The sequence below is a fragment of the Grammomys surdaster genome, unplaced genomic scaffold, assembly GCF_004785775.1.
Source record: "Grammomys surdaster isolate TR1022 unplaced genomic scaffold, NIH_TR_1.0 134, whole genome shotgun sequence".
Lineage (NCBI taxonomy): Eukaryota > Metazoa > Chordata > Mammalia > Rodentia > Muridae > Grammomys > Grammomys surdaster.
The window spans coordinates 4,581,383-4,603,776 of NW_021604592.1; the positions used below are offsets into that span (position 1 = coordinate 4,581,383).

At 39.4% G+C, this 22,394-nt stretch overlaps 1 protein-coding gene across 1 annotated transcript in view; it reads left to right on the forward strand.

Moving 5' to 3' along the window:
- Positions 1-11,027: 11,027 nt before the first annotated feature.
- LOC114617076 (hyaluronidase-4) overlaps positions 11,028-22,394 on the forward strand; it is a 12,385-nt gene continuing 1,018 nt past the window's right edge. Inside the window, exons 1-2 of the mRNA XM_028762595.1 lie at positions 11,028-11,981; positions 18,370-18,459. Coding sequence (XP_028618428.1) covers positions 11,028-11,981; positions 18,370-18,459 — 1,044 coding nt within the window. The remainder of the gene's footprint in view (positions 11,982-18,369; positions 18,460-22,394) is intronic.

Genomic DNA, 22,394 nt, shown 5'->3' on the forward strand with positions numbered 1-22,394 from the left:
TGATGCTTGCGTCTGTGACTCCTGATCTCTTTCTTAGGTTTTCTATCTCCATGGTTGTCTCCCTTTGAACTTTCTTTATTGTTTCTATTTCCAGTTTCAGATCCTGAATGTTTTTGTTTAATTCCTTCTTTGTGTTTTCTTGCATTTCTTTAAGGGATTTCTGTGATTCCTCTTTAAGGGCTTCTATCTGTTTACTTGTACTCTCCTGTATTTCTTTAAGGGAGTTACTTAATTCCTTCTTATAATCCTCTATCATCATCATGAGAAGTGATTTTAATTCTGAATCCTGCTTTTCAGGTGTGATGGGGTGTTCAGGGCTTGCTATATTGGGAGAACTGGGCACTGATGATGCCAAGAAACTTTGGTTTCTGTTGCTTATGTTCTTGCGCTTGCCTTTTGCCATCTGGGTAACTCTAGTGGTACCTGCCCTCACTGTGTAAGACTGGAGTCTGTATTTCCAGTTATCTTGCTTATTGCAGAGCTCCTCGGAGTCCAGAGGTCTCTGTGGTCTTATGTCCCTAATCTCCTGGGTGGAAGAACTCCTGGGACTCAGGCCACCTCTTGGATCTGGAAATCCTTCTGCTCTGAGTGCAGTGGGTCCTCGATGACTCAGGATTCAGTTTCAGCTGCTCTGAGTACAGTGGCTCCTAGATGACTCAGGATTCAGTTTCTCCACAGGACAGGAGCAGACCAACTCTGTGTCAGCTGCTCTGAGTGCAGTGGCTCCAGTTGCTCTGATTGCAGTGGCTCCAGTTGCTCTGATTGCAGTGGGTCCCCGATGACTCAGGATTCAGTTTCAGCTGCTCTGAGTGTAGTGGCTCCTCGATGACTCAGGATTCATTTTCTCCACAGGACAGGAGCAGACCAACTCTGTGTCTGCTCCAGCCCAAAGGACAAGGCAGGGGCCGAAGGGAAGTGGAATTCTGGAGGGGCGGGTTTGGGTAGCTGCTGTGCCCTGAATGTCCCTGGCTCCCAGATGTATCTCTGGGACTTAGGGAGTGAGATGGAGTTCTTACCAGCTGCTCTGAGTGCAGTGGCTCCTGGATGACTTAGGATTCAGTTTCTCCACAGGACAGGAGCAGACCAACTCTGTGTCTGCTCCAGCCCAAAGGACCAGGCAGGGGCCGAAGGGCGGTGGTCACATTTCTAACTGCAGATTTTTAAAACCATTGTTTATAAATCTGAGGTCCCATGCAGATTCTGAGGGATTTTCAGGCCTTGTTGTCTCTTCCTTTAGCCTGCATACGTTTGCACTCCCAGACTCTGCACTTAACTGGCACCTTCTGAAAATGAGAAGTAATTGTGTTTAACTCAAAGACAAATACACATATGTGTCTTTCATATTTATTTTAGATTTATTTCCAAGGGCAATCAAAAAGGAATCTTCTGTTGGCCCAATGTCTACCAACGTACCACAAGTGACTTCTGTAAAGGGAATGTCTTAGAAGATGATAAACATTATTTAATTGTGGGAGGGGCTACCAGTTAACACCCCCCCCCCAGTAATTTATCTATTCACTTTACATCCCAGTCTCAGGCTCCAACTCTTCCTCTCTTCCCAATACCACTCTTATAAATTCCTCTCCCCATCACCCTCTCCCACCTCACCTTTGACCTGAGTCACCTAGCAGCAGCAATCAATTGTTGGGATAACATGCTCTACCTCCCATCCATTGTTGAACAAACAAGCATAGCAGTCTTTCTTTAGATACAAACCTTTCCGTTAGCCACTTATATTTCTCCCTTACTATACACTGCTCATTCTTTCCAATCAGAAGGAAGGCACATCTTCAACTCGCAAACAGAATGTTATAATTACACCCCTCGGTGCTCAGCAAATTTTTGGTGTGTTTATTTTTATATGAATGACTTTCATTACCGTGTCTTTTGAAGTTCTCCTCAAATACAGACTCCTGTCTTCGACTCAGGAAGATTTTATTACTTTAAAGTTAATTCTGTTCTCTCTTTTCCTCTGTTCATTTGTGACATTTCTGTTGGATTGAGTCCTAGCTCTTCTGTATCAGTTCTGTGTTGCTTTTCTCTCTAGTATCCTAAGCTTTTATGAAACTCTTGCTTTGTATTGTGTTTTTTTCACCCTTTTTTTCTATAGCACCCAGTTTAACCCTCTGATTTCAAAGAACTCCTTGGGAGGAGGGATGCTTGTCATCCTTCCTTTCTCATGGTAGTCTAGTTTTGGTAGCAGATTTAGCACAACCTTAAATCTCTGTAAAAGTATCAGATTTTGTTACTGCTTGATTGTTTTCTGACACAGGGTTACAGGGTCTTCTTATGCTATGAGTGTTGGCCTTGAACTCAGGATTTTTCTTCTGTGGACTTGATATTTGTGATAATGAGAATATGCTTGGCCCAGGGAGTGAAACCATTAGGAGGTGTGGCCTTGTTAGAGGAAGTGTGTCATCGTGGGCATGGAATTTAAGACCCTCATCCTAGCTGACTGGATTTGGAACTTACCTCGTCCCAGGCTGGCCTTAACGCAGAGATCTGCTTGCCTTAGTCTCCTGAGATTAAGGGCATGTACTGCCTTGCCTGGACCTAAGCTTTCATGGCCACTGTGCCTCCAGATCTCCATGTCAAGATGTGGGTCAGAAGCCTGTGTCTTCCAGCCTCAAGATGTGGGTTACAGGTTGTGCCCTCCAATTTTGGTTGTAGTTCATTCTAGATGTAGTCAAACTGACAACCAGGAATAGCCATCACAACACTTTCTTCTTTTTTATTTTTAAAATGTTACCCTTCCCCATTCTCAAGTACCAGTTGTTCACTTTCTTAATTTCTTCTCTTTCACACTGTTGGTTAGTTGTCCTTGGTCATCGTATCTGTGAAAAACTCAAGTAGTTGAAAAAAATCTATCATAGGAATTTAACTCCCTGTGCTTGAATTACTTACTCAACAGAATTCTGTACTTCATGGGAGAAGATCTCTGTGATAAAGACTGGGGCATGTAGACAAGTAGCATTGTGTCTGGTGCACATGAGTGGAAAACATGCATGTTGGTAGGAACTCCCATAATTACCAAAGAAAGGAAGAATTACCCTGGGAGAAGAGTGTAATTCCCAGAGAGCTCAACAGTCATTCTTTCTTGCTTTCTGGGCTCACTAGGGAGACCACCTTTCTGCATTTAATCTATGCTTTTGTATTTGGTCCAAATCACAAGTGGAGCACTATAGAGGAAGAACTGTTTAAATATTCTGAGTTCAGATACTGGTCCTGCTTGACACTCTACATATTTTGGGAATGGCAAAGAAGTCTGACTGTTCTGAGACCTGTAAGCAATATTCCAACTGATAGCTCTGATAATCACCTTTCCATTCACTCCATGTGTCTTGTATTCACCTTTATATTTATTTTGTCTAATACTGGAAGCAGAGAATGGCATATTACATAAAGACAAGCTCAACTCACCACCTTGAGCCGCTAGTTCTGGTTGACTCATACATTTTCTCAGGATTGATAAGGAATGCCCCACTAAGGGTCAGCTATTCTGTTGTTGAGGCCAGCACATGAGAGTCTGTTTGTTAAAATAACATAGGGTACACTAAGCCCTTGTCTCCCTTTTGTTCTTCATCCTGGAAATCTTACCCACACAGTCTTCTTGACTACTTCTCACGGGAATCTCAATCAGTCTTCTTTTCTACCCTGCTCAGGCCAGTGAATTTAAATTGGATATTTTAAGAAAGCAATGCTCATTTATGATAAGATAGTTTGAAGGGAGCCTGACTTTGATTATAAAGAGATTTAATGGAAGCCGCCTGTTTAGCTTGGAGGACTGAGTCAGCCCCATAATGACAGGCTTCCAGGAGCAGTGGGGCAGTCTCTTCGCTCAGCCACTGCTCTGGAGCAGGTGAATAAAGGACCAGCAGGCAAACAAAAGCAAAGGTAAACTATACTTTATGTTCTGTCTGAAAAAAATTTTAAAGATTGTTTTTCAAAATGTCTTCTTACAACAGGTGGAAGAAAACTAATCTTCACTAATTGAATATTTCACTTTCTTTTTTTTTTTAAGCTAACTTTATTGTTCAACTGAAGTACCTTCTTAAATATGAACTACTTTTGGGAATCCAGTATCTAAAAAAATGTATCTGTCCCTAGTGGTTATAAATTAAATTTAGTAATTTTTATTCATTATATATTTGAAAATATTCTCATTTTTATGTTTAGTCAAGCTGATTTGCTTCTCTTTTATGTTTATAGTTTCTCTGAAAAGCAAGATTTTGTAGCGTGTATCACAGTCTTAAGTTTTGATGTCGTAAATGGTATTCCACAAATTAGGCATAGTAAACAGCTGCAATACAGGTTTATTAGAGAGCTACACACTTTAATCATTTTATAATTAATAGTGGTACAGAATTCCTTATGCTAACAATTTCCATTACAGGAGCAGTATGTTTATTCAATAAAATACTTTTTATAATCTTTAGTAACCTATTACTTGTAATCTATTCTATAATTATTGTATCTACCATAATGATTAATACCAAAGGGGTTCTGTTTATAGCAAATGTTATAGTTCATAGGAAACATATAATATTGAAAGGATTCAGAAAATAAATGTTTCTATCATAGCAATAAGTTTAAATTTTATCCAGCTACTCTGAAAATGACTGGATAGAGAACCATCTCTGGTTGTCTTTCTTGTATCGTTTTCTACTTTCTTTTGTACTTTTGTCTTTTCTTTTTTAGAAAAATATATGTATGTGAGCATGTTTATGTGAACCCTCTTTCTAATTGGTAAGATATTTTCTAAGATTCTTTCATGAAATGGAACGACAACAACACATGAGGCAATATTTATTTGGTAGAGTATGTCGGATGTGTCAAGAACTGGCTACTCCAGTCTGGGACTCCTGTCTTTGCATAGGTATTTCAAAACCATTTCTGGTAATGTCAGTGAACCAAGCCCAGAAAAGGTGCTTGGTACATTTCTCAATTTCTTCCCTGTGTAAGAAGATCCTCTCCCATTGCATAGGGGAATTAAAATTCCAAATTATTTTATCACTTTTGCTTTATTTTGTTATTTTTTTTCAAGATAAGGTTTCTCTGTGTAGTGTTGGCTGTTCTGAAACTCTGTCGACTCAGCTGGCCTTGAATCAACTCACTGAGATCATCTGCCTCCCAAGTGCTGGGATTAAAGGTGTACACCACCCACGATCTTGCAATTTATTTGTTTTCAAGTTGCAAAGCTTGTAACTATCTGGGATGCAATTTGTAATCTTGGGGAAATAAAAACTTATTGTAAAAAGTTAAAATTCATTTGTTTGAAAGGGTATTATTTCCTTTGTGTTGATGTTTAACTTACGTTTCTATATCTAATATAGAAACTCACTTTCTTTACTAATGTACAAGTACCAAACCTAAAGGAGAGATCCAGTTATTTAATGATCTTTAAAAATGTGTACAAATTAACACTTAGTTAACTATTTGTTATTTTGTCAGGAGTTTAATTCAGCTGGTTATAAGATAGCATAAACTATTTGCAACTACAACTTGGCACATTTAGTTGCAACATTAGGGTTTCTCATTAATCCAGAAAGGATGCTGAAAGTTTAGGCCCAGGGCCTTAGACGAAGAAGAAATATCTATGTAACTAACCCCTTGAGATATAAACCTTAAAATACTAAGAAAAACACATATCATCAGCATTATTTCATTAGCCCTTTGTTTAGGTACCAAAATCTTTTTTAGATTAGGTAGCTTTAATGAACTTGATAACTTACCATCAAGTGTACTGAAGGCTGACAGAGATATTTCAGGTAGAAGGTGGTTATAAAGTTGAAGAACACTAAGATCAGACATGTATCAGTTCCATATTGGAGGCCATAGCTGCAAGATGCTCACAATCTGTTCAATTCAATGAGTTGACTGTGTGGGATAAGAAAGCTGTCCCTGAGGAAACTCAACCAGGGAGTGTGACACAGGATTTCAGAGAGGCAAAGAGTGAGCAGGTCTCCACATATTTATGCTAGAGAATCAGAGTTTATATTCTTTCTTAGATTGCTTTTCTTAAAAACATAAAATGGTTCTGCTTCACAAAGAAGTGTGACTTCTCATACTGAAAAATAGTGGAATTTTCATTTACTAGTATCATGTGACTTTTCCTGAGGAGATTCATAGAAATGTTGTATTTATTCCAAATAAAGAACTCTAACAGACCAAAGACAGGTTCCCACCCAAATCTACCTTTGATCAACCAATGAGTTTATTGGGGATGCTTATGGGAACATAGGTACGGAGTTACTTTCTGGAACATGAATGACTCTTGGGCAGCTGCCCATCACTAAGAAGCTTCCCTCCCACTCCACAGCCTCCAGATAATGGGTGATTACTCACAAAAGCAGCACAACCAGTTCTTTTGCAACTTGATTGTATGTTCATCACTGAGAGGTCTCCTCTGGAGCAGTGATCTGCAAATTACAGAGCTTTGTGGAGTGACTTTGCACTTCTTATGAATTTCTTGTGAATTTTTGGAACCCTGTGAGTACCAGCACTCCCTCTATGAGGAGAAGCTTTTACCCAGAGGAAATAGCTTTGTAACAGGAGACACTGAAATGATCAATATTATATATTTACAAAGTTAAGCTTATTTTTGAGAAGAATAGAAAGGAAGAAGTTTTATAGAACACAGATATCACAATAGTTCTAAAATTTGTACAAAAGAAGGGATACCAGTGTTCTCTGATCATGATGTGAAATAGACTTATAATAAATTCAGGACATACTTATAAATTATGGGACTTCAAGAGACAAAGTAATAAAATGGATTGCATTACAATATAATTGGTGCTAAATTTTTAATTAAAAATTATGGGGGAAACAACCATTGAGAAATATCTATCTATCTATCTATCTATCTATCTATCTATCATCTATCTATGTATGTATGTATCTATCTATCTATCTATCTATCTATCTATCTATCTATCTATCTATCTATCTATCTTTTTTTCTGTGCAGGCAGAAGCCCAGCTCATTGAGCGGTGACATTTAAAATGGAAGGAATTCATAAGGAAAAAGCATGCCTCTTACTGACCATTGCTCCAGTAAACTGTTACTGGACCATAAGCTAACACTTACTACTACAGAATTGTGGGTGCAGCTTTGAGATCACCAGCTATACTCTGCCTTTCAATTTGATAAATATTTATGTACTTTATAATGTTAAATAAAACACCATAATGAGCTGTACTTTCTTTGAGAGTTTGAAAGTAAAATCACGTTTGTTGGATTCTGAGAACTCTAGGATATCTCTGTAAACCTCTATGGATTTCGCTTGACATCTTAAAAAGGTAATTAAAAATTAAGTCCTAATATTATGTAAAAGAAAAAGGTTATAAATTAGGACATTAGATTTCTTTCTGCAAAGCATTATCATGGCATCGGGAGTGTATGCTTTTAAAAGATTTTGCTGGATAATTTTTCTAATCTTAATGAGCTCAGTCCTTGCACCATAAATGAGAAAAAAAAAATGGAGCTTCATAATTTAATTCTAGCACTTGGGAGATGATGACAGGAAGATTATAGGTGAAGGACAATGTCGGTGCAAAGAAAGATCTAGTCTCCCAAACAAAACTAAGACAAAATTTAAATACAACCAAGAAAAAATAAACAAAGGTAGAGATATAGTTCAGGAATAGAGTGCGGTTTTCCATGCACAAGGCTCTGGATTTGTTTCTCATCAGAACCAAAGAAGAAAGCATAAATATTCAGGTTTTTAAAAAATGTGGTGATTGTTTAAAACACCACAAGATTGTTACTCATAACCCTTTGAGTCAATAGTCTTTCAGGTCATCACGAGAACGTCTTTATACTCATCCTGATCCTTCCAGAACTAGGCTCAGTTTATCTTACTGAAGTATTGCTTGAATGAATGCTAAGCTTCTCTGCCTTCACATAGGGTCCAGAGCTTTGAAGACCACCAGGCCACACTAATACTCAATTGAGGGGCTTATTGCTTATGCAAGGGACAGAGTGTTTGTATCTTCAGGCACCACGGGCAAAGGGGTGTCAGAACTATCTGCAGGACTTCTACTTTGGTGGGTGACTTGAGAGAGTCTAAGAGTGGGAGGAGGGATATATCCAGAGGGAGTAAATGTGTGGCTAAAGGGGAGTGGACATGTCCAGGACTTTGGGTTGTATTCCTGAGACTGTAAACAAGCAAATAAGCAGAAAACCACCAGAGCAGAACCATCTCTGAAGTCATTCGTTCCGCCCCAGCAGATGTGCTTGGTATTTATGCATTGCAACCTCGTCACCAACACCTCCCTTGCTTGGATGCAATTTAAATGGGGCCTTGTGTTGGCTCATTTTTATTGTGGCTGGACAATGAACTAGCTTAACTTTGCTAGCTCTCGATATTACCCGCATCTGAAGTTAAGCTCCAAGATTTGAACAGCTTCTGAGTGTTGGTTTATTCATTTTATCACAACTGTTCTGGTGAGAGGAATAGTGGAGAGTGACTTCTTCACAGACTCCTGTCTGTATGTGGCAGATCTGTCTCTACCCAAGGCATACCTCTTCACCTTCTTCACTATCTGGAAGAGTGACCCAAGGAGGTAAGATTCTGGGGTGGGGGTAGGGGGTCCTAGAAAGATATCTCATCTTTCTGATGCTTTTCCACTGTTAATCTTTTAGTGGGCAACATCAGAACTGTGAAGCCAAAAATCACAGTATAGTAGTAAAGAAACTTTCTTGGATACATCCTTCTTTTCTTGTCAGGTGAAGAGACCTGACAAGATAGTTATTTCCTATTTCTTTTATTTAAAAGCTTCCAAAATATCTTCACAGGTGGTTCTTCTATGTTCCCAAATAAACCTAGCTCCTAAGCAGAGAGAAATAGAGGACAGAATTTAGGGGACAATCCCAGGTTAAACTCCTCACTCATCCATACCGTCATTATGTTATCAAATCTTCCTGAATTCCACCAATTAAAGATATTTAAAGAAATAGACCTTCATGAGAGGAGGATGAGGAGGCCAGAAAGCAAAGGCAGGTTGCTATGGAATGATTATAATTAGGTGAGGTAGTCAGGCAGTGATCTGGGCTTCAACTGGTAGAGATACAGTAGGGCTCAGAAGCAGGGGCTGTGGTTACATGGATGGGGAGAAGGGGAGGGGACCCGAGGAAATTCAAAGCTAAGGTCAGTTGTATGTTAGTAGGTAAAGTTATTCATTATTCAGGCTGTAGAGATTTAGCCAATGAATAAAAATACTTAATTAAATAATGACATTTGAATGTATCAGCTCACATTAGGACTTTTAAAATATTGTTGTCCTAAATAAGCCCCAGAGTCCAAATGCTTTTTAGCTAGCTTTCAATGGAGCTCTGATGTTGATTTGGACCTCCATAAAGCCATTTAGGTGCATCCCACTCTAGCTTCTTAATTGAGATCTTGGGATTTAAAGAGTCTAAGAGGTGGTATTGATAATGGTGATAAAAATTCCCACGTCGTGGAGATGGGGAGATGGTCCAGTGAGAAAAGTGCTTGTTGCAGAAGTCTGAGGACCTGAGTGTGGATTTCCCAGCACCTTATACAAAAGCAGGTGCCATGGTCCTCACCTGTAACTCCAGCACTGAGAGAATATAGGCGGGTGGATTCCTAAAGGTCTCTGGGCCAGCAACCTAGATGAATTAATGAGTTTAAGGTTCGGAAAGAAGTTCTTACTGTCTTAAAAAAACTAAGATAGAGAATGATAAAGCAAGGTACTGGACATTGACCTCTGGTTCTCACACACTCATGAGGAGGCAAGTGCACTTGCATACTCATACACATTCACACATACACACGTGAAAACACCCACCCACACACACACACACACACTCACACACACGCACTTTTCTTTGTCCAGAACCAGAAGTGACTGAGTTTGGTTGGCATCTGATGTCCATGATTCTGCTGTTTTGTGCTAACATTGTTCCCATGGTATAGAACTTTTCTGTTCACATACGGTGGGTTTTATTCCAAGCCAGAAACTGTGATAGAGGCTCTTCCTATGAAACCTCTTTTTGACTTCTGAGAATTTCAGTCATTGCAATCATCCTTTTAACCACTAGAGGTCACCGACCAAAACTCATAGTAATTTTCAGGTCTAGCATATGAAAGCGAATAAAAACTCAAAGTAACCTATCAAAGTACTAGACATTTCACCAAAATGTCCACATTTCACCAAAACATGTGGTACAGGATTCACCACAGAGGAACTAGAAAGGGAATCTGTTTCCTGGGCACTTAAATCAGCAAATGTCTGTTATGTGCTTTAACATCATGGTGGTATACTTAAGCATAAAGCATACTATTTCCCTGGTACAACAGAACACTATACATCAATCAGGTCTTTCCTGTAGTTACATAAAAGTAATTCTTTTGTAGTTTTGTCCAGAAGACTAAAAAAGAAACATGAAAACTCTCCATCCCTTACTCACTCATCCCAAGGACACCTCCACTGCAGCGTTCCTTGTCACTGACCTCACAGCCAGAATAACCACTCTGCTAACCTATCAAGCATTTTCTCTAGTGTTTGCTTGTATAGCCTCATCTTTCATGTAATGAGACATCAATAAGAGCACTCCATTTCCGTCTTAGTTTCCTCTTTTGTGAAGTAAAAGTGCAATTACAGAGTGTCACATAATTGTTATAATTAAAACATTTTAAGTGTAATGCCTGATATTGCCAAGCTTTCCAAAGTGGATTGTAAGTATTATTTCACATGTGTTTTTCATCATGAACCTCACATCTGATTCATATTTTATTGTGGACATACAGGCTTTGAAGCCCTGGACACTTTTTGAATCCTTTTGCTTATCCCTGTGTAGAAATCCGATCGTGACACTTGATTTTACATCTCAATTCACTTCATCGGAATTGTTGTAATTTTAAAATAAATTGCACTTTGAAAATATAAACAGACTGCAACATCATTCATCCTCTCGGAAGTAATTACTAACGGAAAACCAAATTTCTCCACAGGCCTTTTGGATTACGTTGAAGAAGAGGTAGTGTAAGTTTCTATCTTATCATGCAACTATTGTCTGAAGGACAATTTAGACTCTGTGTTTTTCAACCAGTACATCTGACATCAGGGCTGCTCATATTTTTTATCCTGAAATCTATCTCATCCCTAAAACCTTCCCGACTTCCAGTTTATCAAAGGAAACCTTTTATAGCTGCTTGGAATGCTCCAACAGACCTGTGTTTGATAAAATATAAGTTAACACTGAACTTAAACGTGTTTCAGATGATTGGAAGCCCTCGGCTGAAAGACAGGGGGCAAAATGTTGTTATATTTTATGTCAACAAACTGGGATATTACCCATGGTATACATCAGAAGGAGTACCCATCAATGGTGGTCTTCCCCAAAACATAAGCTTACAAGTACACCTAGAAAAAGCTGCTCAGGATATTAATTATTACATCCCTTCTGAAAATTTCAGTGGACTGGCTGTTATAGACTGGGAGCACTGGCGTCCACAGTGGAGCCGGAACTGGAACACGAAGGATATCTACAGACAGAAGTCAAGAACTCTTATTAATCATATGAAAGAGAACATATCCGCTGCGGATATTGAGTATTCAGCCAAAGCAACTTTTGAGAAAAGTGCAAAAACTTTCATGGAGGAAACTATCAAATTGGGAATTAAGAGCAGACCCAAGGGCCTTTGGGGTTATTATCTATATCCTGATTGCCACAATTATAATGTTTATGCCACAAACTATACTGGATCATGCCCAGAAGAGGAAGTTTTAAAGAACAACGACCTCTCTTGGCTCTGGAACAGCAGCACTGCCCTGTATCCTGCTGTCAGTGTTAGGAAATCCTCTGCAGACAGCGAAAATACTTTGCGCTTCTCACGATTTCGGGTGCGTGAATCACTAAGAATTTCCACCATGACATCACATGACTACGCTCTGCCGGTATTCGTCTACACACGACTGGGCTACAAAGAGGAACCTTTACTTTTCCTTTCTAAGGTAAGACTCTCCTTGCCCCATAGTCGAGAATTTCCTGTGTATATAAAAGAAAGATTTCTTTGTTAATTTCTAACGCTTGCATCTTATTCTTTCTAGACTACTGATCTGCCTAGACTCTTCCTTCATGGAAACTAAATTTGTTATCTTTCTTATTATTAGCATTCCTTTTAAAGGACACAGTGAGGTAGGAGAAAACTAGCATATGATGCTAGCAGCTACTGAATTCCCTATGACTGGCTATTGTGGGAGATTATTAAAATAGTTTGTGGTGTATAGGTTTAAGAAATTAGAGAGGATGTTTCAAATGGGATTATTTGGCCATACATGTAAAAGTAGAACAAAAGACATTCTAAATATAAAGAAAATATGTAATCCTGTAGACTGAGCCATCTTAGATATAGTTTCTTCTCTGATCTGCTAATGGAAATCTGGTAGAGTGGCGTGTGCTTGGAAATTCAATGCTAACCTTGAAAAGTTTCACAACTCAGGTTAAAACTCTGAGAGGACTTTGTACTGGATTATTTTCACTCAAGTTATATATGTTGCCAGAGACCTCATCTTCTGTTCCAGAAGAGTAACCTTTAAACTAAATGATTTTCAGCCTGATTTTCCCTCCATTTGCTGCTCAGGTCACTTAAATAGTAACTTCTAGGAAAAAGAATGGATTTGGGTACTAGGGTATACATATTTCTGCACCGAGAAGACTTGAAACCTGTTTCAGCCATTCCATTTATGACACAATAATATCTCTCCATTTCACTCACCACCAAAGGGTTTGAGATAGTTCAACAGAGGCATTTCTTTTCTCTCCTTATTATAACTTTCAGTTGACCAGCCTGTGCTGCAAGACAAAAGATGTTCTGAGCATTTGACAGCCTCAGGTGGATACTTAGGAAACACTCAGGTATGGGCTTTACTGCGTATACTCATTAAAAGGAGAGGCTGCATATCAGTGGGAGGTAGACAATGCTGTGTTTCCAACACTATCCAGAAGGTGAAAGTCTTCACTCTCAGCTGAAACTCACACTAACCCCAAAAATAAGCTGGAAAAGTTGAATAAAGAATGGCAAGAGGTCACTTTTGGGAGGTTTGGAAAAGCTATTTCAACTTTGATAGAACAACCATGATTCTGGAATTGAAAGTTAAAACATAAGACACACATACACACACACACATACATATTCATATATATGTTATATATATAGTATATATAATATATGCTATATATCTCAGAAAGTGTATTTTAAGCTTCTAATATATATACATATATATATATATATATATGTATTAATAATGTCCCTTTTTTAGTGATGATTCATTTAGTTTTGAAAAACAGAACTCTAAAATTTAAAGGGACAATGTCCATTTGGAAAGACAGCTTAGTGTGCTGGTACAATTCTGCACATTGCAAATGGCTCAGGTAACATTTTTAATAGTGATAGCTTAGAAATGCTACTCTTCCTTCCCAGGAAAGCGTCATCAGCATTTAGGCTTCATCTCCTTCTGAAAGGGGAGCTGCTATTCAAGTGTTTAAGAACATCAACATATTCACACCACTGCTTTCAACCTATCATAACAAACTTCTACTCATAAATTAAAGAAAATCTGATGTTCATTTGTTCCAAAACTCTGAACGACTATGAAGAGCTTCCATTTTTTTCTCTAATATGTCTGTATTTTAGAATGCGTACATACATACAGTTAGGATTGGATAGCCTATCTCTTAACCTTCCCAGAACTCAGTGTCTTAGTTGTTGACAACAACAAAACAAAACCAGGGAGTCGGGGCGGGAATCATCTATCCCACTGATCTAATCTAACAGAAGTATGATAAAAATCAAATAAGAAAAGACGTGTGAAATGTTGAATCACTTCAGAAATGCACATGGAATAGCTGTCATTTTAAAACAAGTATCAAAGCCCTGAACTTAACCACGAACTATCTAAGAATCTCAGGCAGCAGTCATATCTTGGGAGAACAATACAGAGGCAGTGATACCTCATTTCACTGGGAAGATGGCCTGCACTACCAATACATAAATTCAATCTAGACACAATGTGATGTCATGCTCTATAAAAGCAATGAAAGGTGTTTCTGTGGCTGAAGATTTAAATGCTTTTCTGTAAGTAATTCATTTCTCTGTTATCATATAAAGTAAGTTCCTTAGTGACTCTGTTATTCCATTACGTCTCCCACTAGTACACTGCTTTCTAATATAAACTCTGGTAAGCACCAGGGACCCAAAACTAAGGATGAAAGATGATTCCTCTAGGCATCCTACCCTTTACTACTTCTTTGTGTTCCCTTACACGTACATAATATAATTTGATTATATCCACATTGTACTTTGCCCTTCAACTCTCTCTGGTCTTTTTAATAACACACTTAGTTCAGTTAGTGTTATTGTAGTGCCCATTTGCAAGCCCCAAAAGACCACCAAGGAGCCAATTCCAACGCAACCACAGTAGCATCTTTTTATTCAAGCTTGAGCTTAGGGCACACCTCTGTCTGTGATGCAGCAGGACAGAAGGGTGAAGTCCTGAGCTCTCAGCCAGGGCAAGATTTTATAGGAAATGGCAAGCAAGAGAGGGTGTCTCTAGCCTGGCCCACATCTGATTGGGGGGCTATTATGGAATTTTGTTGTCCTTTGAAATAATTGACTGGTGCTGGGAGCCAAACCATAAACTTAACTTCTGCTTTCCTCTTGATGGGTAGTTGCTAGGAAATGAAATACCAGGGCCAGGCTTGTAACCTGGAGACACAGGTTTGTTGGAGAGTATCCTGGAAACTGGTGCTAGAGAGGTCAACCTTAGGTCAGGTTCTCTAAGATGGAGTCTGAATCCAAGATCTGGTCTCTCAGTAGCTGCTTGGATATGGGTGTGGAACCATTTATGGGACCATTATTGAGTTTCTAGTAGCTACAGCCCCAAAGAAAAAATGAGTCTTTATCTCTCCAACAACCACCAACTTCCAATAGCTTCTCAAAGGAGTGGAGCCATATGGGTTCTCTGCCCCCTGTTAGACTAGAATTTTAAATAGCTCCATCTTGTTCAGGAAAGCGTAGCTGTTGTGAGCTCACACGTGCAGTAGTCATAGCATGTAGAGAAGGCAGCAGGTCAAAGCACTCCTTCTCACTTACCAGCTCTTGCATCCTTTCTGCCTCCATATCCATGTTGTTTTCTAAACCTTAGAAGAGTAGAGGGTGTGGAGGAATGACATAATATCTCAATTAGGGTTGGACACTTATAGACTCGTATTCTCTATACTGACACAGTTATGAATTTGCTTATGAATCACTGCTCACTGCTGCAAGAAACTCCTCTGACTGGAGTTAAGAATAGCACATGTTTATGGATATAATAAATACAAGTGATTAAGGACAGGCTGGCAATATGACCACTTAGCAAAAGTGTGGTAGTAGGTTTCTGTCTAAGGCCTATGGCCTCACTAGCCATAGGCCTCTGACCAGGTTTTCGTTACTAGACCTGAATTCCCTCCTGTCAAGAAAAATACAAATCTAAGCACAAAGTGGTTGATTATCCTTCTAACAGATGTGACATTATTGTACCAGTGAGTGGATCTTGCTGAGGTGGCAATTATCATCTACCACTATCATAGGTAAGGCCATTGGTGTCTTTTTTTTTTTTTCTACTAGTAGCCTGCTTGACATCTTGACACTATGAAATTAGCTAGTGTGGATAGAGGAATAATTTCTGGCTAATTCCAGACTGTTTTTATTCATTCTCTTTTTTCTGCAACCAAAATACTTATAAACTTCTGAAACAATGATTCGAATCAGAGGATAATGTGCAAAAGCACAGAGGCCAGAGGCCATTCTGGGACCCAGAGGCCATTCTGGGACCCCGGTGTGCTCGTTTTTGCTACAACTACTTTGTTCCTTCCTTCTTACTATCCATGCAGCTCCAACTCTTAGGTGGTCCTTGTGGTTTTTTGGGAGGGATTTGGGGGAGGTTCGAGACAGGGTTTCTCTGTGTAGTCCTGGAACTCACTCTGTAGACTAGGCTGGCCTCAAACTCAGAAATCTGCCTGCCTCTGCCTCCCAAGTGCTGGGATTAAAGGCGTGCCACGGCCCGACTCAGGTGGTCCTTGTATATTCCCCAAAGTATCTTCCTGATAGCTTCTTCCCTAGAGTCTTTGCTTTTCTGATCCCCAGATCATACCTGGTCTCTGATTCAGTTGTCAATTTGATCTCTGCCAGACTGCAGTAAATTAATATGAAAATCACTTTTTAAAAGGTTACTGCCTGGCTGGGCGGTGGTGGCGCACACCTTTAATCCCAGCACTTGGGAGGCAGAAACAGGCGGATTTCTGAGTTCGAGGCCAGCCTGGTCTACAGAGTGAGTTCCAGGACAGCCAGGGCTATACAGAGAAACCCTGTCTCGAAAAAAAAAAAAAAAAAAAAAAAAAAAAAAAAGTTACTGCCTTCTTATCTTTGGTCAAGACTTGCTATGTCTTCAATTTATCCCAGTAAACCATTTTTCATAATGTTGCTAAAGAAACGGCATACTTAAACTAATATAACCTTAGAAGGTATGACTGTCACCACATAAATCTGTAACTTCCATATTACTGAATGTAAATCAGTGACTTAATACAATATACAAATGCTATGTCCCATTTCTCCTTTGATAATGCCTCCTTAATCCTATGCAAGGCTCTTGGAGACTTCCTTCTGATCACACTGTGTGGCTATCATCTTGCTGGTGTCAAGGCTGTTTCAAGTCAGTGGTCTGCATTTTTCTCACTTATGTCTTTGAGTCAACAGATGTACATCCTGCGGCCTAGAATCTGGGCACTGCATGGGTGATTTCTCTTCTGCTTGCATTTACCAGACAGCCAACAATTTTCCAAACCCTTTTATGTACATTCCATTTGAGCCCTCAAAGAACCTCCCCTTCCTGTTCTGTTTGTCTGTCTGATAGTATGGTCTTAGAGAATGGAAATGAACCAGAAAGGTAAATTAGTTTAAACTTAACTCCCTCTTCACATTTCAAAAATCCCCAGAAAAATGTCTGTAAAAATCTGTATAAAGATGGACACTGTAAATTGTTAATTTGGTTGATGCACTGTAGACCTGTCAGACCAAGAGTAATCTCCCAGGTATTGATGTTATGATAAGGTGGCCAAAGTTAAAAAAAAGTTTGATATTTTTTGCTTGTAATTTTTCTCTAATCATTTTCTATCACTTAGGGAAATTTATCCCTGGAGTAAAAGATAAGTGTTTAGTATCCAGAATAGAGAGAGAATACATTATAATTTAATAAGCTAGGAAACCATCAACATATATCCAAATCTTATTTCTCTCTTATATTTCCTAGGTTCACAATCATGTTTGGGCATTAAGATAGTCTTTAAATGATAAAACACAAATTCCTCCTTCTGAAACTTTGATATTCTTTATCTTAACCATATTTGGAGAAATCCTTGTGGATTTGTCATTGTTAGATGAATCTTAGTTATAGTCTCCATTACATCCGGCACTTTAAAATAAAATATAGTTTTGGGGGCCAAATATAAAGTCTGGACAAAGTCATAGCATGGTGACAATAAACACTGTACATTTGCCTGGCTTGAATTCAAGAGGACAAGAAGCCACTTGAGTGACTGTGCTGGCGAAGCTCCCAAGAGGTATGTGACAGATTAGAGAAGGAAGCTAAAAGGTTTGTCTTGGGAAAAGGAAAATCTTTAGATTCTGTTTAAGCATTTATATATTTGCTTGTGAGCAAATGTCCCCAGTCAACTTCAAAGAAACAACTTCTGGTGACTATTTCTATACCAGTTATTTAAAAGTAATACCCTGCCTATTAAAATGTAGTGTTTTTTTTTTTAAATATTTATATTATCCAGGCACGGTATTTTGCTCTCTTTTTTTTTTTTTTTGGTTTTTCGAGACAGGGTTTCTCTGTATAGCCCGGGCTGTCCTGGAACTCACTCTGTAGACCAGGCTGGCCTCGAACTCAGAAATCCGCCTGCCTCTGCCTCCCGAGTGCTGGGATTAAAGGCGTGCGCCACCACCGCCCGGCTCGGTATTTTGCTCTCTTAATCCAGGTACTCAGGGGCAACCTAAGGCAGGGCGATCTCTATGAATCTGAGTTTAGCCTGATTTATATAGTGAGTTCAAGAACAACCAAGGCTACCCAGTGAAGCTCTGTCTACACACACACACACACACACACACACACACACACACACAGTTGTATGTGACCAGAGAATATGATTCTGACCATCAGTCTACTTTACATTTATGTCCCTCTAAGAAAGCAGGGGGTGGTTTCTAGGGAGTATTTTGTCTCATCCTGTAATCTTAATTCCTGATGAGTTGATTTATCTTCCAATGACTGATTAACTCTGTTCTCTTCCATCCAGCAAGATCTAATTAGTACCATAGGAGAAAGTGCTGCACTGGGAGCTGCAGGCATTGTTATTTGGGGAGACATGAATTTAACTTCATCTGTGGTAAGTGAGTACCTCAGGGGTATATTGTTCTGATTCCTGTAGAGATTACTCTAATCAAAACTCTCTTTATTCTCACAGCAAGCCAGATTCGGGACAAAAGTTAAAACCAGTGCTTAGTACTTAGACCTGTCTAAAAATATTAAGTTTGAAAAGATAGAGACCATAACGCAAATATTTCTTTGATATTTATCATGTGCGAAGAGAGTAAGATTTTCTGTTTGTTTGCTTTGGATCTGCTCACATAATGGCCATGTCAGCTCCATTCATAAACAAGGAGACAAGAGAGGAAATCAAGCAGGATGACAGCTAATCAGGCTAGTTAGTAGCAGTACTGTTACTGATCACCACAGATATCTATGAAGCTAGATCTATGGCATTGAAACACTACATGAGACATGTTGTATCCTATCTAGGGAAGTAGAAACAGATAATTTTTCTTTCTTTCTTTCTTTCTTCCTTCCTTCCTTCCTTTCTTTTTTCTTTTGATCTTTTTTCTTTTCTTTTTCTTTTTTTTCTTTTTTTTGGTTTTTTTGAGACAGGGTTTCTCTGTGTAGTCCTGGCTGTCCTGGAACTCACTCTGTAGACCAAGCTGGCCTCGAACTCAGAAATCCACCTGCCTCTGCCTCCCAAGTGCTGGGATTAAAGGCGTGTGCCACCACTGCCCAGCATTGAAACAGATAATTTTTTTAAAATAATTTATTTATTTTTCTTCAAACCGTAATTCATTCACACAGGGGTTATAAACACAGAAAGACAGGACGTGGGGAAGAGGATGACACTGGAGCATGGGTGTTCAGGGGGAATACAGATATCCTTCAGAACAGGGTATTGGCTGGGTGAAGTTTCAGCGGACAGATCACTATGACTCTGCCTATGATTCACTTGTCCTTATCTAAGTTGGTATTGTCTGCCATAGCTACCTATTTACAAGGTCTATGACTCCTCAGGCTGGTAAATTTCCATGAAATCTGCCTGTTTACAATTGCTTATAGCCATCTGTTTCAACGTTTTTCCACAGAGACCCAAGACTTGGTGTTAGTATACATGTATGACAGGCCTATTGCTGATTTTAGGCCTATGGCCGATTTTAGGCCTTCAGTGTGTAAGCACGGATGCCCCTGACATCTCCTCCCTTCTCTAAGTATAGAAGTGCTATGGCTATTCTAATCTTGCGAAGGTGGGGATAGAGGCCTGACCTCCAGTAATTAAAGGGTACCTTGTAATGGCTCCGGTCCCCCGAAACAGATAATTTTTAAATGGTCCCATTGAAAATATTTTTTCTGCAAATTGATCCATTCTTATCTCCTTGTACAAAGCTCAAGTCTAAGTGGATCAAGGACCTTAACAGAAAACCAGATACACTGAAACTATTAGAAGAGAAAGTGGGGGAAAAAGGAAGTGGGGAAGAGCCTTGAATACTTGGGCAAAGGGGAAAAATTTCTGAACAGAACACCAACAGCTTATGCTCTAAGATCAAGAATTGAAAAATGGGACTTCATAAAATTGCAAAGCTTCTGTAAAGCAAAGGACATTGTCAATAGGATAAAATGGCAAACAACAGATTGGGAAAAGATGTTTACTAACCCTGCATCGTATAGAGGGCTAATATCCAATATACACAAGGAACTCAAGAAGTTAGACTCTAGACAGTTAAATAACCCTATTAAAAATGGGGTACAGAGCTAAACAAAGAATTTTCAACTGATGAAACTCGAATGGCCGAGAAGCACCTAAAGAAATGTTCAGTATCTTTAGTCATCAGGGAAATGCAAAGCAAAACAGCCCTGAGATTCCACCTCACACCAGTCAGAATGGCTAAGATCAAAAACTCAAGTGATAGCAGATGCTGGCAAGGATGTAGAGAAGGAGAAATAATCCTTCATTTGTTGATGGGATTGCAAGCTGATACAACCACTCTGGAAATCAGTCTGGTGGTTCCTCAGTAAATTGGACATAGTATTACCTGAGGACCAAGATATACCAATCCTGGGCGTATACCCAAAAGATGCTTCAACATATAACAAGGACAAATGCTCCACTATGTTCATAGCAGCCTTTTTTATAATAACCAGGAGCTGGAAAGAACTCAAATGCTCTTCAACAGAGGAATAGATACAGAAAATGTGGTACATTTACACAATGGAGTATTACTCAGCTATTAAAAACAATGAATTCATGAAATACTTAGGCAAATGGATGAAACTAGAAAATATCATCCTGAGTGAGGTAACCCAATCACAAAAGAACACACATGGTATGCACTCACTGATAAGTGGATATTAGCCCAAAAGCTCACAATACCCAGGATACAACTCACAGACCACATGAAACTCATGAAGAAGGAAGACCAAAGTGTGGGTCCTTCTTAGAAGGAGTAACAAAATGCTCATGGGAGCAAATTTGGAGGCAAAGTGTGGAGCAGAGACTGAAGGAGGGGCTGTCCAGAGACTGCCCCACCAGGGTTTCCATCCCATGTGCAGTCACCAAAGGCAGATGCAGTTGTAGATGCCAAGAAGTGCATGCTGACAGGAGCCTGATATAGCTGTCTCCTTAGAGGTCTGCCAGAGCCTGACATATACAGAGTCGGATATTCCCCAATGGAAGAGTTAGAGAGAAGACTGAAGGAGCTGAAGGGGATTGTGGCCTCATGGGGAGAGCAACAATACCAACCAGCCAGAGTGCCCAAGGACTAAACTGCAAGCCTGAGAGCTCCGGAACAGAGGGAGGGACCCATGGCTCCATTTGTATATGTAGGGTAGGATGGCCTTGCTGGGCATAGGTGGGAAAAGAAGTCCTTGGTCCAGTGAAAGCTGAATAGCCCAGTGTGGGGGAATTCAAGGGTGGGGAGGTGGGTTCAGGTATACCCTCATAGAAGCAGGAGGAGGGGGGATGAGATAGAGAGTTTCTGGGGGAAGGAATGGGGAAAGCGGATAATATCTGAAATATAAGTAAATAAAATACCCAATTAAAAAAGAAGAAAGTATTTTTCCCTATTGATAAGCCAACTGGACTCTCTCTAGAACGCTAGAATCTAGAGCAACAGAAGTTATAAAATGAATATAATATATACATGTATTCATAGAATACATATATATGTATATATACACATACACACCTATATGCATATGTACATGTACACATCCACACAACTGAAGAACTGAAGTTCACCAACGACTATCTACCAACAGAAGGTTCAAGAATCCAGCAGTTGTTCAGTTCACAAGGCTGGATGCCTCGGCTTGTCTTCAGTGTATGTCAGAATCCTAAAGAAGCAGGGTCCTAATGTCAGTAAAGGAATGGACTTGCTAATGAGAGTGGGAACGAGGGCAAGCAGGCAAAGAGACAGCTTGCTCCCTTCTTTCATGCCCTTTATTTAGGCTTCCAGAAGATATGGTCCAGTTTAAAGGTGGATCTTCCCTCCTCAAAAATCCAGATTGGAAGTAGGTTCCCAATTCAAATGATTTAGTTTAGAAAAAAAAAGTCTCTCACAGGTGTAGGGCTAATCATTTGGGTTTTATTTAATTCTAGATGTAGTCAAGTTGGTAATGAAGAATAGCTGTCACACACATCTATGGGCATTTATACAGAGAACCAGAGGTTCACCTGTGGATTGTGGAGCTTTATCAGGAAATAGCATACATATCCAAGGTGACTAGAAAACACACACGAATGATCTAGGGTTACTAGTTTCCTGTATCTAGTTGTATGTTGGAATGTACAACCTACAACAGGCTATGTTTAAGTATACAAAGAAGTCCAGAATGTTACAGGTGGGAGGGTCTACAATAAATCAGTAAATGTGACAACTCAGATTCTAACACGGCCAGAAAGAACTACTTATTTCTGAGAAACAGCCTGGAGCATCTGCTCTGACGTGGATGCTATTTTGTTTTTGTCTCACACTATTCATTAACTTGAGAGAGAGAGAGAGAGAG